The sequence below is a fragment of the Myiozetetes cayanensis genome, unplaced genomic scaffold, assembly GCF_022539395.1.
Source record: "Myiozetetes cayanensis isolate MyiCay16 unplaced genomic scaffold, myiCay2020 scf4, whole genome shotgun sequence".
NCBI lineage: Eukaryota > Metazoa > Chordata > Aves > Passeriformes > Tyrannidae > Myiozetetes > Myiozetetes cayanensis.
Genome location: NW_026087631.1, coordinates 40756258 through 40774771, shown reverse-complemented (window position 1 = coordinate 40774771; position 18514 = coordinate 40756258). Strand labels below are relative to the sequence as shown.

At 36.7% G+C, this 18514-nt stretch overlaps 1 protein-coding gene across 8 annotated transcripts in view; it reads left to right on the top strand.

Annotated features, from left to right (window-relative positions):
• CNTLN (centlein) overlaps positions 1-18514 on the top strand; it is a 185606-nt gene that overhangs the window by 35221 nt on the left and 131871 nt on the right. For all 8 annotated transcript variants that reach the window (XR_007630627.1, XM_050329960.1, XM_050329959.1 and 5 more), the window contains exons 4-6: positions 4717-4851; positions 5440-5619; positions 12681-12814. Coding sequence is in view for 7 of the 8 variants with exons in the window: in XM_050329960.1 (XP_050185917.1) it covers positions 4717-4851; positions 5440-5619; positions 12681-12814 (449 nt within the window). In the remaining variant the exon portion in view is untranslated. The remainder of the gene's footprint in view (positions 1-4716; positions 4852-5439; positions 5620-12680; positions 12815-18514) is intronic.

The window sequence follows — 18514 nt, the reverse complement described above, 5'->3', positions numbered from 1 at the left end:
CTAAGTTGAATAGTTAGCTGTGAATACAGGTATCTTCTGCAATCTGTCTACTGTAGAATCAGGTAGCACTGTTGGCATTTTACTTTCAGAGCAGTATGGATTTAAAAATAACTTCTGATTTATATTATAACTACCTAATGTCATTTTGACTCTGGAAGGACACTACAGGCTGCAGAATGCAGCAGATGACTTTTATAGCATATGGTTACCTTTTCATGAATTATTTACATGGAACTTCTGTTCATCCTACATCTGAAAATAATTAAAGAATCTAATGAATAGTCATGAGATGAAAGAGAGTGGATTTCATTGTTCATTTTATTGGTTTTTTTTTCTTTTTTTATCTGGGAGAACTGTATGAGAATACAACTGACTGTTACTTGTTAAACATGCATATGAATGTTCAAGTTTAGAACAATGAGGACTAATAAAGTTGTGAAATTAAAGGGAGATTTAAGAAACCTAAATCAAAGGAAGCTCTGATATGTTACTGGCACATTTTTAGTGATGTCTACTTATTGTTCAATTTCTGCTAGAAACAAAAGGAGAAAGTGGAAGAAGTTAAGAGTGTGGTAAGTCAACCTCAACTACTTGGTGAGGAAAAAGATGATGAAAGGGAGGGAATAAGTCACAACATGTTGAAGTTGAAATTTTGACGGAAAGAAAAATGCGAAAGAAACAATATTCTCACATTTAAGCTTTAATAAAATAATTTCAATCCTAAATTAATTTAGTTTCCGCTAAAGATGTCAGGATTTCTTTAAATTCAGTGCTTCTGAGAAAATATTTCAATTTTTCATCAGTTTGTATTAATTTTTACTTTTTTTCATGTGGTATTTTAAAAGGGGACTACAGCACAGTGAAAGCTTCTGATAAAGAGTGCAATGAAGAAAGTACAGAATATAGTGTTTATTTTTACCCTGATCCTTTCAGTAGTGGAAATCAAATGCATGTTCCTTTGTTGCAGTTGCAAAAGGACAACTTAATATTGTGGTGCAGAGATCTGAGTTTTTTCATGAAGCACTTCAGCAGCCAGTGTGTTGTTGTATTTGTATGTTGGTAGCATTGTTAGCATTGAAGAATATATGTCAGCCTTGTATTTCTGCTAGATGTTTTCACTCTAGTTTGAGTTAACTTGTTGTGAAGTAAAACCTGCTCTTATCTGCAATTTGTGAACTCATATAGAGGCAGGTATGCAATACTGATTTAGTAGTGCAGTCTGATCAGATTTCAAAATACAGAGGTAGGAGTTAGTTTTTCCCCTGCCTTGACCCCCAAAATATAAAAATTTGTGGAATACTTAATGCAGTAATAGCAAATACAACTGTTGTTTCATAGTTCTTTCTGCATGCTTTTTATTTATCAGATTAAAAAAATCTTTCACTGAAGACTATAATTTCAGTGATTGGGTCTGCAACATCAAACAGTACGTAACTTCTGGTAATTGTATGCTAACTCACATTGTTTTTGGAATCAGACTCCTAGTCTTAAGTTGTTTTGGTTCCCACCTTCCCATGTCTATACTGTCTGAATTTGCTATAGATGGAAATGAGGTTCTAATTTTAGAGCTTCTGTTTTATATCTGTTCACATAAAATATGAACAAATAATTTTAACATCCTAGTACCATGAAAAGACTGAGGTAGTCAGAACTAAGACAAAAAAGGGTTAATTTCTCCTTTCAGTTTTGATCTATCATTTTCATGCTTTCCTCTATTTGACTTAGTATGTTATTTTGCTTCCTCTTCAGATTGATATGAAGGTATTTAAAAAAGTAGTATTTTCCAGTAAACAATGTAACATTATTATGGAAGAAGAAAAATTGTATTGTGCTGTAGTTAAGAGATGCCATGGGAAAGGAGAAAAATGAATTCTGGAATGACAGTCCTCTTAAACATCAAAAGGTCTGCTCCACCAGGTCACAGTATTTCTTTCACTGTATGTACTGTTGCCTGCAGCACTTAGGGTGCCCGCAGTATAGAGGGAATACTCTTTGATTCTTCCCAGGTAAACAAAAGAGTAAAATCAGATTCTTTTGGTTTTCATTAGAGAAAATTCATGTCTAGAATAGAGTTTTCTTTCTTGGAAGTTTGTCTATGGAATAACCTTTGGAAGTGTACTTCAGCTGTTTTAGTTGTCATAGAATCATAGAATCAACTGCGTTGGAAAAGACCGCTGAAATCATCAAGTGCAACCCTTGATCCAACACCGCTGTGGTTCTTGAGCATGAAGGTGTCAAACATTTCTTTTATCCTGTTGTATTCGAACAGGTACAACTGAGTCAACACAAAGTGTAAGCTGAGATTGTTTTTATGTAGCATTATTCTGTCTTTATGGTATCTAGACAAACACCAGTAGATACTGTGGGAATAGACGAATTCCTGGTGAGTGTGTTACCTGGTGAAATCTGTTAAAATAACCTCATGTAGGAGGTTACCCTGTATGTTGATCAGGTATGTTTTTCTTTCTTGGTGTTTCACTTGCCTGTCAGAATAGGGTAGTCTTTTAGGAACAATGCTTGTGTTCTCTGCTTAAGAAATCAGTCTTTACTCTATTTCTCCTATTATATGAGGTAATTTGTATGTTGAGGAAGCAACGTACCAAAACAGCTGCACAGGCAAGGGCAGACGATAATTTACTTGTCTGTATGAGAAATTCTTTCTATGACCCTTATTTCTGCCCAGTCATACTTCCCAAGTAATGCTTCTGGGTTTTTTCCCTTCTTTATAAGAATGTGAAATGAGCAGATACGAGAGTAAAATTTCAATTCATTTAGAGGAAAAGATAAGAGCATGCAAAGTGGTAACCCAAGAAAAATGCTTTGAAACATAACAGAGTTTTTTTCTATGCAAGTGTAACTTACTTAGATAATATTTCACTTCTGCTGCAGTAGATGACTTTGTAGACTATCCGGTGAGTTTGCTGCTTAGTAATTGGTGTGGTGTATTTGCCTTTTGATTAATTTAAAGTATTAAGGGGGTCAGTTGTGGAGATAAGTAATTTGTGTGGAAGTCTGACTCAGGATAATCTGTCTGATTATCCTGAAAAGTATTTAGAGTAAGTAGTTTATTTCTGTTGAAAATTTAATCTCAGCAATACAGAACAAACATTTGAAATAGCTAGAAGCACTTTGTACCTTCACGTCTCCGTTCATCCTTTACATTGCTGGAAAGTATCCCATTCCAAAGAGAACCTAAATATCTTTGATTTCACATCACAAATATACATGTGCTTACCAGTTTCTACACAGTAGATAATGAAACTAAATAGTAACATGATGTAGCTCTGTACTCAAAAATTAGATCCTTGAAGAGCTGGAGCTTTTATAAGTGTGTGTATTTATGAATTTTTAGCTCAGAGCGAACAGTCTCTTTCAGATAGGTGGAATTTTTAAGGGAGTGCTTCAGATACATGCTTTGTCTTGATAAATGTTAAACAAGTAGTAATGAGCTGGCAGGAAAACTCAAAGGAGCTGCTTACTCAAATTATGTGAGGACCTGGGGAGTGGGAGGGCAACACACAAAATAACCGATGCTTTCCATAGTAGTGTGGATTCATAACTTTTTAAAAATTCACCTAAATCATCTCTCAGCAGCAGCTCTCAGTTCCTGCAACCTTAATAATATATCTGAAGCACAAATGTCTTTTATTTTGAACAGTGAAAGTATGACTTCAAATGTATTGTTTTGTGTGTTTTTTCCCTGAAAATTTTAATTTCTTTTCATGTTTTACATACCTGTGAATCAGATGTAACCTTTGAGCGCCAAAACCCCTTACATATGTTATCAGCAATATTGTAGATTATTCTAGAGGTGTACCATCCTGTTGATAATTTTTTATATTTCTGAACACATTCATTTTAGCCTGTGTGTTAAAGGCAGAGCAGTTACATTTTTGTCCTGACATGAAATTTTAATCAGTTTTGTACTACAGTTATAGTGTCACTGCTAGGAAAATATAAGATTAATGCCCTTTGATTTAAGAAGAGGCATGACAAAAACTGTATGTAGAATTAAAAATAGACTCCTGGAGAAAAATGAGGAGTTCTAATATGCATTTAAGAGTGAGGGTGTTTTAATACAAATGTCATAGGAATAGAATACAAGTATTTATCACAGAAACTTGAAGTTCTTTTTTTATGGCAGTGAGATTTTATCATATGTGATTACATTGAACTGCTGTATGCATTAAGCAGTGTTATATTATTTTATTATTGTATTATTTTCCTTGAGCTGCAAATTCAGCTAGACTTAATTCTCTCTTTACAACTATTTTGTATCATAATCTTTTTGGTAGCTTTACTTGAAAGCAATTTCTAATTACTATCAAAATTCTGGAGAATTTTGAACTCAGCTCTTTGACTTGATTTTTCGTGTGCTAGAAGTTCAAGTTGAGCAATATTCAATTTTGTTCTAAATATGTAAACACAGATGAAACTTCTGCAAATGAGCTTCACTGAGTAATTTCCATTCAGTTTTGCATTTATCGACTTCTTTGTTCAGTAGCAGTAAGCTATGGGGTTCCTCATTTATGTTATTGTGTCATACAGTCATTTAGTTTTGAGTATGATTAAAGTACTAATGAAATTAAAACAATGCTGTAAAAACTATATATGTCAGATAGTTACATTTCATAGGTCTAAAACACAGGACATGCATCCCATTTTGCAATTGCTTTTTGTCTATGAACACCTTTTTATTTTTTTAAATTTAAATAGAGACTCACAGGACAACGCCAGGAGATAAACAACTTAATGCAGAGAAAAAATGCTGTGGAGGAGGAAAATGCCTGTTTGAAGAATGAATTCACTACCTTGAACCAGAAATTTAAAGATAAAAGCCAAGAACTTAAGGTATATTGACTTGTACATCGTTTCTTAAGACTGTAGCTTTGAAGCAGTTCTTTAAGCAATGTCAGCCTTTGTGGCACAGAAAGTGACAAGCTTGGAGAAAAAATTGCCTTAGGCCTTGCTATACCTTACCATTTTCTCACATACCAACTCTGAGGAAGATGCTTTAAAGCCAAGAATCCAAGCTTTATAACTTTCAGATAAATAGTTAATGATGGAAGTGGAGCAAAGAAAGTAGGAGTGTGAAGATGTGGCTTCTTGTAATTAGATTCTGATGGGACTGGCATTATTAATTGATAAAGCCGAGGTCTGGGAGGATATGTCTGTGTGGGTCTCAAAAATAGCTGGGGACAGCATCAAAGGCAGCTTGATCAATTAATGGGCTCTTTGCAAATGTGTACTCATCAAAGCTGTCATCCAGCTAAAAAATATGACCCTTCCACCTGCATGAAAGAGGCCAATAAAAGTACACAGGTGACCTTGGCCATCAAATATAGAAGAAGCTGCTGTGAGGGTAAAACTGCACAGTTTATATTTGCTGATTAGTTCTCACTTTTTTTGTTTATCGGCCCTTGTGGTACTGTTCTACAGGACACTGAGGAGTGTGCACAGAAGAAGGAAGAGCAAAACAGACTGGTTATAAAAAACCTGGAGGAGGAAAATAAGGGATTAAATACATGCTGTGCTGACCTGCTAAGTGACCTGGAGAAACTGAGGAAGCAGGAGGCACAATGGAAGATGGAAAAATCTGGCAATGATGCCATAATAAAGGTACGAATTGGAATGGACTCCTGGATGTTATTACAGAATTAACTTCTCCAGACATTTCACTACAAGTTATTTTCTTTAAATAGCAAGTTATATATTCAAATCTATCAGTGGGGACTTGCATTCATTTACATTCCTTCACTTAAGACCCACAGCTTTTTAAAAATTGATGTTGCAAAGCAGGAATCTGACTTCAAATAGTAATCTTAAAATGTAATCATTAAAAAATAAAAGATACTGCACTTTAAGATATATCTGAAATAATAAAAGCTTAAAAGTATTATCACGAATTTTTTCTTGATGTGTAATTTGCTTACCTATACTTTTGTTGCAGTATTCTTCATAATTGTTTTAGAAGAACACTTTAAATTTTAGGAGTAATTTCAAATAAATTGTGTGCTAGCCTCCAAAGGTCTCCATTCTGTGAGAGAACTTATTATTGCTTATAATATATTAAAAAGTTATTTTCACTGTTTATGAGAAAACAAAAAAGAAAATAATTGAATACATGGTACAGAATATTTTTTATTTAAATTATACTTTTTCTTGTTTGCTGGTGAAAATTGACTAGCATTTTTTTAAATTCCTCTAAGAAATAAACCACAAATATGGTATCTTAGTGTTTGACAGCTACTTATATATATATCTAGGTATTGGATTCTTATTGTTTAAATGACTAATTGTACACTTACAATGTTGTGTTCTTTTACATTATTGAAGTACATTCATTGTAGTAACTATCTAATTAATACCTCACCCAGAAACATCCTTTTTTCTTGCACTAGCAATTGAGTTGTTTTGGTGATGCTTCCAATTGTTGTGCTGATGGAAACCCTTTGTAAAGAGTTTCATTCAGATCTGTTAACATGGGAAGTAAAGTTCTTGCAAATTCCCTCCTTCGGAGGGTTATCATGAAAGGATTATGGGATTTACAGGGCAAGAAATTGTTGATACTTGGGACAGAAGAATCTAGTGTGTGCTGAACCGATGTAATAATTTTCAAGTTGTCAAATGTAGTGCTTGTAATATTTGATAAATTACTGGAAATCTGTTACCCATACCTTCAGTGAACACAGTCAGAGTCATTTTTATGTCTCTCTCTTCCTGGCTGATGAGGCACTCTTATGAGGGAAAGGTGTGTCAGAGCCGGGTGACTGCAGGGATGGGAATTAGTAGTGTTGGTGTTTCAGAGTGGCATTACAAGCAGGTCAAGGTGTTGTTTAGACTATGACAGAGGTTATTTCTGGGAATGGGTGTTACCTGAGCCAACCAGGGATGTCACACAGCTGGATTTACTGTTTACAAACAAGGAAAAACTGGTTAAGAAAATAATAATGGCAGCCTGGGCTATAGTTACCATGAAGTTGTCAAGACCAAGACACTGAGACAATGAAGGAAGGAGAATAGTGTAGAGCAGATCTGGAGGTGAGGAACAGAGTCTTCAGCTTGTTCAGAGAACTGGTAAGTGGAATCCCATGAGAAGGAGCACTGAAGGATAAAGAACTCAGGAAAAAATGTCAAGTCTTCAAAGACATCTTCCTCCAAGCTCACATATGGTCCACTCTGATGCTCAGGAAAACAAGTGAATATATCAGGAGACGAGTGGGGTTAAACAGAGTTAATCACCAGACAGACAGCAGGGTGAGTGTGGAAAATAGTATTCAGGAAGTGAAATCTGTAGAGGAGGTGTTCAGAAGCATTGCCTGGGCACTTGAGGGTGGTGGTAACCTACTTGCAGTTGACTTGCAAGTAATGACAGTTCTAACAAGAGTTTCTTGCACTATTTTATCAGTAAAAGGCAGAACAAATAAAATGGGGACCTTTTTCTGAAACAGAATGATGAATTAGTGACAGAATGTAATAGATACAGCACAGGTACTAAATATCATCTTTACCTCAGTCTGTTCCAAGATGTCTCCAAAAGTTTGTGCCTAGAGACAGGCTTCAGTGAGAAGTACTAAGAGTTGATGTGTTGGAAGATACCTGAGAGAATTCAGCTAGTACACATCTGTTGGACCACCTGAAAAGAACTGCATCCAAGGGTGCTGGGAGATTTGGCTGATGGCACTCTCAAGCAGCTACCTATTGTCCTTCAAAAGTAGTAGAGAACTTTTATTGGGGAACTCTCTGATAAAAAGGATAATCCAAGAGGAAAGGTTGGTTAGTCTCACTTCAGTCCCATGGAAAATCACAAAGAAAGTTGTCGTGGAAGTAGTTTCTGGGCATTAATGGAGAACATGACCAGAAACAGTAATGGATTTACCAAAGCTCCTACCTGATTGTCTTTTATATAAAATGATTGTGTCTGTAGACAAGAGGAGAACTTGCCTGTGATTGACCCTAACTTTAGCTTATATTTGACAATGCCTTGCTGTATGCTTTTATCCAAGTTAGGATGTTGTAGCTGGATAGGTGGACAACAACATGTTTGAAGAAACTATTTGGTCATTTGGATTGAGAGAGCTGTAGTTAATGGGTTGTAATAGTCTATAGTCTGGTGGTAAGTGGGGTATTGTAAGATCATCCTAGACCTTTCTTGTTTAAAATCTTTATCAGTGACCTAGAATTGACCTAGAAGACCTAGCTAAACCTTGGCTTGCTAAACCTTTTACATATATCCTTCTTGTAAATATTTTCTTGAAAATTTAAGTTTCAGTTTGAATTAGTTTCTTCCTCTGTTCTTGACATTCCTCATTTCTATTTCATATTGAGTGCCAGATTGGCTTTTAACAGAATGATTATAAACAATAAAATGTAATAATTTTCATATCTACAGAGGTCAAATATGACATTATCACACTACACAATATTAAGTTCCAGTTATGTTCTTATATATATAACCCGACATAACGTGTCCCTATTGGTGTTCTCAAGTGATTGTAAAAAATGGTTATAGATGAAAATCATTTGAATTCAGAAGTGAAAGCTCCTCTGAAAGTCGGTTCTGCCTCTCAGCCTTGAGTTTAGGAATTGAATCAACATCTTTTTTTTTTACATATTTTTTGTAGTAAATATGCTAATTAAGAGTGTTATAGATGATGTTTGATACAGACACTGTGTTAGTCTCCTCTATCTGAGAGAATAAAATTAATTCTTATCAATATGAACTACTCCAACATTGTCTTTAAAATGTGTATTAGACGATAGAAATGCTAAATAACAGACTACTCCTTTGAAAAAGTGACCAGCCCCCTGTTCAGAGAGTGAACTAAGTGTTACTAGCTCATTTTTTTTCAGTCTTTAAATCATTTTCTATTCAGGAAAGTAACACTTCTCACTTTCAAAGACTGGTTGTTTTGCAAACCTACCATAATCTGACTTCAGGTATAAAATTCAACTTTTTAAAAGTTGAGAGAGAGAAAAAGCTATGGCTAGTTTGTCGTTTTAAGGAGTGTTTCTTTTAACGTTTTGTTTCTTTTAACGTTTTTGTTCTTTTTAACGTTTGTCATATTAGCTGAAATCAGACAGAGGTGAACAGGGAGACACCTGATAAGGTGGCTAAAACGATGATAATAGTATTTTATTGTTCATCTTTTCTGTATGTACCTTCATGCAAATAAGGTTCAGTGTACAGAAAGTTAATGTAGGACTTTGCTTTCTGCCTTAAAGTAGTTCTTGAGAACTTTCTGAGCTGCTTTTATGCTTCCCAGGGCTTATATCAACCTTCTGTATCTCCCAAAAGTGCAGAACTGGAAAAGTTGTCAGTCAGCAAGCTTATGCATGTATGTGTCTTCCTGTGTAAGAATCAATTAGGCATTTGAGTTATTTTATTCTTTGGGTGAAGGTTACCTAAGCTGTTGTTTAATATTAAGAAAAATGTATTTTTTACCAAACTCAAGTCACAAAAAAGCTTTTTGTGTAGATAAAAAAAGTCAGACTGTCAAATTTTAAGTGAAGGTGAACTAAAAGGTAGTGGAATTGCTTACTAGTTGGTTTTTGGTTGTTTTTAATTTCCAGTTAGCACAGTACTTTTTAAAGTTTCTAAAGTCTGTAGGTGGGAACTTCGAAAGAAACAGCCATCTCTGTCAAGAGAAGCCTGGGATTTTAGTTCCAGGAGAGTTTTGTTGAAATGGGAGCTTGAAAAATTGCTCTCTTCTGTCATAATATATTATGGGGGGAAAAAAAACCATGAGAACAAAGCTACTGTCTTTGAAAGTGACTTTTGAAGGCTTTGAAGCTACAGGTAAAAAACCTAAGTGTTAATTCATAGTGAGTCTGTAATGTACACAACTGTTCTGCCTCATGCCTTATTTTTGTTATGCTTTTCATGTTTGAAGTTCTTTTGAATTCACCTTTTCTTGTACTGTCTTGTACTTTGTCTTCTATAAATAGGCATTTTCTTTCTCATATAACTGAATTATTTGATGTTTTGACTTATGTTTTAAATAGTACTTTTAAAATATGCTTTAAAAGATTGAATTCTAAACAGTCAGTATGTACAATTGAAATGGACTTTAATTTGAAAACCCAGATTATGAAAATTTCTTTTAGGTAAATTTTCAGTCTGCAGGTCTATGCAATGAACCTTTTTGGCTACTGTATCAACAAAAAAGGCAATTTAATGAATTCCTTGTGATGTTAAAAAGTGGAGATACTCGAAAATTGAGTGTAAAAGATTATAGGTTATATCATGATTGAAAATACGACATTGATGAAAAACTCAGCATGCCCTGGCAATGTCTGCTCACAGCCCAGAAAGCCAGTCATATCCTGGGATGCATCAAAAGCAATGTGGCTAGCAGGCTGAGAGAGGTGATTCTGCCCCTGTACTCTGCTATGGTGAGACCTCACCTGGAGTGCTGCATCCAACTCTGAGGCCCCCAACATAAGAAGGACATGGAACTGTTGGAGCAAATCCAGAGAAGGGCTGCAAGGCCAATAAGGGGACTGGAACCACCTCCTCTATGAAGACAGGGTGGGAAAGTTGGGCTGTTCAGCCCAGAGAAGAGAAGGTTGCCTGGAGACCTCACAGCAACCTACCAGTATCTGTAAGGGGCCTACAGGGAAGCCGGAGAGGGACTCTTTATCAGGAACTGTGATAGGACAAGGAGTAATGGGTAAAAATTGAGAGAGGGGAAAGTTAGGTTAGGTATTAGGAAGAAATTCTTTACTTTGAGGGTGGTGAGACACTGGAACAGGAAGTTGCCCAGGGAGGTTGTGGCTGCCCCATGCGTGGCAGTGTTCAGAGCCAGGCTGAACAGGGCTTTGAGCAACCTGGTCTAGTGAAAGGTGTCCCTACCCACAGCAGGGGTGGTTGGGATTAGATGAATTTTTAACCCTTTCAACCCAAACTGTTCTATGATTCAGTCTTGGATTTCTGATTTCAGTATTCAGCACAGCTTTTGTATGTCAATTTATGATATCTCAGTACCTAAGCTATTTGTATAACTGGTTGTTCTCTATCCTTGTTTTCATGTTTTGGTTTTTCAGTAATGATCCCAAAAAACTCAAGGTTTCAAAATACATTCAGAACATTGAATTGATTTATTTTTTAGTTGAAAGCAAAATCTGAAGTTGCATATGTCACAAATGAGGTGAAGTACTGAAAGATACTTTTAAATTTTTTTTAATTCTACCATTAGATAACTTCTTAAGTTGTATTTATGGCCAGATCATTTGTTACCTATTCTTTTTGTTGTATTCTGCAATGGATGATGGGTACACTTCAAAACTTTCATGTGTTGATAGTGAACTATCTCCTATAATTCTGAAATCTTTCATTATTCAAGGAAAAATTAAGTCTTTCTACAAGTCTTTGAGATTGAATGATGGCTCATTACTTGGGTACATCAGATATATAGCTTGAGACTTATCAAGAAACAAACAGTTTTCCTATGTCATTCACTTGTGAATTTTGCTGTTTCCTCACGTCCATGTTACTGTTGCTAGCAGGACATAATTCTTGTCCCAGTTCAAAGAATTCTATTGTAGTACAATTCTGATACTTCTTAATATGTATAAGACATTTTTATGTTTAAAGAGAAACAATTAATTATTTACTTTTCAGTTATAAAAACATTTTTTATAACTTCAATATTTGAAGCGTCATTGCTGAAAGGGAAAAATGTGCATTTTTTATCTCTTTAACTAAGTCTGTATGTAAATGGAAAACTAATATACTCTTGGCAGTAGATTAGGGACGCTATTCTACTATGGGGTTTTTATTTTAAATTATTGATGAATCCTGGAATATTTGCCTTACTGAGAACAAATGATTTCATCTGTGAGTAGTATAATACCAAAGCAGGTCTAAGGCTGTTGCCACCTTCTGGAACTCTGTTCTATATATTGCTGTAATATTTATATTTCCATTCTTGCCTCAAAACACTTTGTGGAGAATAGTCATGCAAAACTTCTTAAGGACTGATATACTCCTCTGAAGGCACTCTAGCAAGGTTTACGTAGAGATTGAGGTCTTGCAGACTGAGGTCTTGCCTTGCTGCTATATTTCTAATATACACCTTCATAGTTTGTTAACTAACTTATACAGTAAAGCTTGTGATAAAAGGCAAACTCTTGCTTGGTTGCATTGTTTTCAGAGCACTTCCAAAGTTTTCTTGTATGGTATTTCTTTCCTGAAGAAACTATTCCTTGTGCTGAATTAGCAACGCAAAAACAGAGCAAGATTTAAGCAGTCTCAAAAATGAATCTTATCTATGTTTTTTAGTTGATCTACACATTACTGTGAATTTTTGGGAGAGTTTAAAACAATGAATGTATAGCTGCCTTTTTTTTTTTTTTTGAGGAGTTTCTGCTTAAAAAACAATGTTTAATCAATTCAGTAATTAAATAGGGTACTATTGTTTTGCAAAGATTTGATTCAGGATTCTCCTTCCACATCCCGAAACAGAGTTAAGGAAAACTTCTTAAAGAACAGATGGCCAACTAAAATTTGAAATACACCTTTTTTTTCTGGTGTTTCACATTTTTCGTATATACACAGTAAATGTATTCATGTATGTATGTGCACAGCCATATATCTGTTTTTACAGATAACATGCATAGTAGATTTTAACTATTTCTTATACATTATCGTTAATGCATTTAAAATGCTTTCTTTGCAGAATTTGAAAACTGATTTAGCAGAGGCAAGAGAACAAATAGAAGAGTTACGCAGTATATGTGGTAACTTGTCATCTCAGGTAGCTGTGAGACAGGAAGAACTCTTCCAAAACGATTGTGTTGTGATCAAAGCTAAGTAAGTATTTCATAATTTCATTACCTTCAAGTCTGAATCTTCTCAAAAAGGCTACTGTTCCACTTAAAAAGCAGTATCTTGCATTAGAAGTATTTTTGTGCAACGATGTATTTTAGCATCATTCTGTTCCACAAGATGTAAGGCTTTTGGAAGACTAGCAGTTTATGTAGACTCACTCTGATATATTTTGACACTTGGTCTATTTTACCAGTTTTTGAGTAGGTATAAACTTGTACACCTCTGTAATTATAGAATCATAGAATCATGGAATAGATTGGGTTGGAAAAGACCTCCAAGATCATCAAGTCCAACCCCTGATCCAACTCTAATTACTATATCATGGCACTAAGGGCCATGTCCAATCTCTTTTTAAAAACTTCCAGGGATGGTGAATCCACCACCTCTCTGGGCAGGCCGTTCCAATGCCTGATCACCCTCTCTGTAAAGAATTTCTTCCTAACATCTAACCTAAACTTCCCCTGGCAGAGCTTGAGCCCATGTCCCCTTGTCCTGTTGTTGGTTGCCTGGGAGAAGAGACCAACCCCCACCTGGCTATAACTTCCCTTCAGGTAGTTGAAGAGAGTGATGAGGTCACCTCTAAGCCTTCTCTTCTCTAGACTAAACAATCCCAGCTCCCTCAGCCTCTCCTCATAGGACTTGTGCTCAAGTCCCTTCACCAGCCTGGTTGCTCTTCTCTGGACCCGCTCCAGCACCTCAATATCCTTCCTGAACTGAGGGGCCCAGAGCTGAACACAATACTCAAGGTGCGGCCTCACCAACGCAGAGTACAGGGGAAGGATCACTTCCCTGCTCCTGCTGGCCACACTGTTCTTGTTGCAGGCCAGGATGCCATTGGCCTTCTTGGCCACCTGGGCACACTGCTGGCTCATGTTCAGCTTCCTGTCGATCAGCACCCCCAGGTCCCTTTCCACCTGGCTGCTCTCCAGCCACTCTGTGCCCAGCCTGTAGCGCTGCGTGGGGTTGTTGTGGCCAAAGTGCAGGACCCGGCACTTGGCCTTGTTGAACTTCATCCCATTGGAATCAGCCCAACTCTCCAGTCTATCCAGGTCCCTCTGCAGAGCCCTCCTGCCTTCTGGTAGGTTGACACTCCCTCCCAACTTGGTGTCATCAGCAAATTAGCATTGGGTCAGAGAATTAACAATCTCTACTGAAAGTAACAAAATAACAATATGAGTAGTGACATAAATATTAATTAGAGAGGCTAAATGCCCTAAACTTGGAAAAGCTTTAAACCTAAGTTTAACTTTCTAATGAGAGTCAAATCTGACAAGTCAGCAAAAATCTACATAGGCCTGTGCTAAAGGTTTAAAGTGAAGTGATTTAAGTCTTATCTTAGGTCTCACACACTATTTCTTTACACTGAATCTGTAAGATTAGTAATGTGTTATTTGAGTCTTGGAAAAGAAATGAAGGACAGAATGAATTTTATGAATTGACTAGACTACTGAATTCCTCAGAATGAAGGTAATGTCAGAAGACAATGAGAACTTTAGGTGGCTTGTCAGGGAATTGTCCATTTTTCACTTCTTAGTTTCAGAGGCATACACAGTACTTCACTTCTATGTTAGACAAATAATATTCCCTTCAATATTCCTTCAAACTGTGGTTATAGCTGAAGAGCTGCAGTTGGAATGTAGAAATCATTGGTATGGATACTTCTCTTTGCTTTACAGGCAGAAATAATCTTTCTATAGGGAGTCAGTAGCTAAGTGATTTTGGAAAAAAAGCCCCAAGAAATATTTTTGATGCATCTGACCTAAATTGTTACCCTAGTATTTGTTGAAATCTCTGCAAGAAAAATGATACCTTGTTATTTTCATGTTTAAAAGGAATAAATACCAGTTGGGTTTCAAAAAGTCAATAAAAATAGGCAAGTTTATTGGGAAATTGTATTGAAAGAGGCAGTCAATGGAATTTGTGAAATTCAGCAATGGACTAATAGAATTCATCACCTGAAATTATTCTCAGTAGTATATATATATATATGTGTGAGAGGACTAGGGACAGCAAAGAAGGCATTTTAAGGTTGTATAATCAAGGTAAGAAAAATTACTGCTTGGTGATTTCCATTTAGGATAGTCTGAGTGGGCCAAATCATTGAACTTCAAATTTCTCAAAATGTTGTATTCTTACTGGAGCTGAAAAAGACCTTATTTGCAAATGTCTCTATTCTCCCTGCTGCTCTGTCTCCCTGTGTCCTTGTTTCAGATAGGCTGTAGGTAATTTCTTCTTAGTAGCTGTTATAGTGCTGTGTTTTGGACAGTGCTGTCTCATTGGAATGAGAATGGTGTTGACAACAAACTGATGTGGGTTTTTTATGCTAAGTTGTGTTTATCCTAAGTCAAGGATTTTTTTTTTCTTTTCCTTTTTCCTTTTCTTTCCTTACTGGATTTTTACCTCAGTGGTTGTGGGTTAATATGTGCTGGATTGCTATTGTGGTGCAACATCTTGTCTAGCTTGGGTAGTGCCGATTTTGAACCTTTGCCAAGTTCCCTTATTTTCTCTGCAAAATTAATAAAGAAACTCTTTGGGAACAAGTCTGTGGCTTATTCTCTTGACACTGTCTCTGTATTTTAAAGTAAAACTCCTGGCTGAGTCCATGGGCTGGCAGCTGCCAGTGTTGGAGTGTTACACAGGCGCAGCCCTCTACTCGTGCAGTATCAGTTACAACAGGGCTACCCAGTATCGTTTTGTCCAGTTGAGTTTGAGTCTTTCCAAGAATGGAGACTCTGGAACATCTCTTGGTAGTCTTTTCCACTGTTTGGCCACTTTTAAAGGACAAAACCACTTTATTACATTTAACTGGAATTTCATCTGTTTTTTATTTGCACTAATTGACTCTTTTCTTGTTACTGTGCATCACTTAGAAAAGTCTGTCTGTATCTTCTTTCTAGACTCCCATCAGGTATTTATACATCTTGATAATACACCTCTGAACTTTCCCTTCTCCAGGCTGAGCAGCCCCAGCTTTCCCAGCCTCTCTATGTATAGCAGATGCTTCAATACTTTCATTGTCTTTATGGTCCTCCATTGAGCTCAGTCTGTTATTTCCATGTCTCTCCCTTACTGGCGAGAACCAGACACAGCTTCAAGATGTGCCATAAAATTTTTGAATAGAGGGGAAGGATCACCTCCCTCCCCTTACTGGCAGCACTATTCTCCGTGCAGCTGAGGATGTCACTGACCTTTGGCATAAGGCCACATCACTGACTGATGGTCAATCAGGTGTCCACCAGAATCCCCAAGGCACTTTCTGATAAGTTGCTTTGTAGCTTGTCAGTCCCCAGAATGTGCTTTTACATGGAGTTATTGCTCCCCAGGGCTGGTAATTTGCACATGTCTTTGTTGAGCTTCAGGCCATTTGTCCAGCCTGTCAAGGACCCTCTCAGTGGCAGGCACAAACATCTGTTTGAAACACCTACCACCCCCCATTTTTGTCATCAGCAAAATTGCCACTGTGCACTCTGTGCCATTATCCAGATCATTAATGAAGATGTTACAAAATGGTGGCCCCAGTGTTAGCCCCTAGGATGCTCCCCAAGTGCCTGGCCTCCAACTGGACTTTGTACTGCTGATCACAACTCTTCAAACTTGGTAGTTCTGCCAGGTTCTAGGGAAACTTACTGTCTGTACTTCACCAGTCCATCTACAGGCATTTTATGGGAGACAATGTCAAAAGCCTTTCTGCAGTCAAAACAAACTGCACCCACTGCTCACCTCTTATCCACCACGACAGTAATTTCATCAGAGAAGGCTACCAGGCCAGTTAGGCATTGTTTCCACTTTGTGAATTCCTTATGACCACTCCCAGTGATTATCTTGTCCTTTGTATGATTCATCACTTTCCCAGGGATTAAAGGATTACTGGTAGTTTCCCAGACCCTTCTTCTTCAACATAGTTCTTCCTAAAGAACCTCTATCCATCCATGTCAGTGCTTCAGTCATGTGAATTGTACCAGCTTGTCTCTATGATCCCAATGAGCCCTGCAACTGCAGACAGATCTCTTATTCCTCCAGGGATTTTCCATGGGGGTGTGCTATGTGCATTTGAACAGCAACTTCAGATGGGTACCCAGTTGTGTTTATTTCCAAGGAAGACCCTTAAGAACCTCCCCCATACTATCAGCACTCCCTTATTTATGTGCATATGGTGGAGATAGTCTTCCCTGAGCATTCTGTTGCTCATCAGAAGGTCTTTTCTGTCCATACCTACCTGTGTCTCTTGCTTGCTAACCCAGTCCACAGCTTCCTCACTTGTTATTTCATCAGTCGCTGTCCCCTACCATTCCTACTTTAAAGTTCCCATCATCAAGTTGGCCTGTCTGTTATCAAAGGTGCTTAATTCTGTGTATTTATTTATATTGCATCATTGGTACTGAATAATTCTTGGTAGGATAAGCTTAATTTCCTTTTTCCTCTGTAAAAATGAAATAAAAGAAGGATCCCCCATTTATTTGTAATGTAAAAATAGTGCCTCATTCACTGAAGAGGAAAGCAAGTTAAAGTACGTATCTGAATAAATAAAGTTTGATTTTTAAAATATGTTGTAATGGTGGTGACAGGGTTTCCTTACACTTGGAAATCCTTGGATTTAACATGAGCAAACGTTCTGACTGTGCTGCAGTTTTTCATGTTTAGCTTTCCCCCCTATCCTCTCCCCTCAAGGATTTCACTCAAAGCCTGACAAAAGTCAACAAAAAAAGACCTTAATACACTTTGTGGGCAGACCTTTAAAGAACACATAATATTGGGCATTCTTGGGTGACAGATAACTGCATTGATGTTTGCATGCAAATTAAAGAACAGCAACATAGCAGACTGGTTTTGGCAATAGTTACTACCAACATTTCCGGCAGTATCTAAGGATTCAGTGTTATCCTGTGTTTTTCACAACAAAACAAAGATCTGATTGGAGAACCTGTGCAAAATTAATATAATCTGTGTTTTAACTGCATTGAAAAATTTTGTCATTTTCTACTTGAACTGCTTGTTTGGGGACCTGTTGTACATCTGTCAGAAAGTGCAGATATATCACTGTGTTCTTGTTTCTGCTGCTGTGCTTCTGAGCAGAATTAAATTAGTACATATGAAGCACATTCTGCAGTTGTACTTTGGTTTTCTTAATGTCTTTAATATACTTCTGCCCTTGTTAACTTTGGAGAACTATGTTACATTTCATGAAGAATGGTAGGGCTTACTGTTAAGTCCTAGTAAGCATGTTAAGTGTCATCCTGTGTTGGTCTGTTAACAGGATTTTTTAAACAGTGCGTTTTAACAAAATTAAGTTTTTGACTATCCTGTTGGGGTCTGTGTAATTTAAATGTAATTATTTAGATGTATGTTTATTGAATTACTGTCCTATTACATAGTGACAAAGGTCTCCAGGAATGTTTTTTGGAAAGTTCCCTTAAAAGTTTTTTTTTTTCATTCTGCGTTTTCTTTGGGAAACACAATGAAGTTGGTATTTCTGCTTACCTTTTGTATGCTAATATTTGCCCGGACATCTCAGCAGTATTATAAAATTGCAATGATAACTCCTGTCATAAATAATTATTCTGGGCAAAAAGATGATACTTTTGTGTTGGAGGTTACAGACACAATTCTTTGAGGAAGTAAGGAAGAAAATTAATTGGAGTGCTAAATGTATATTTCAGTATCTGTGTGTAATACTACTATGAG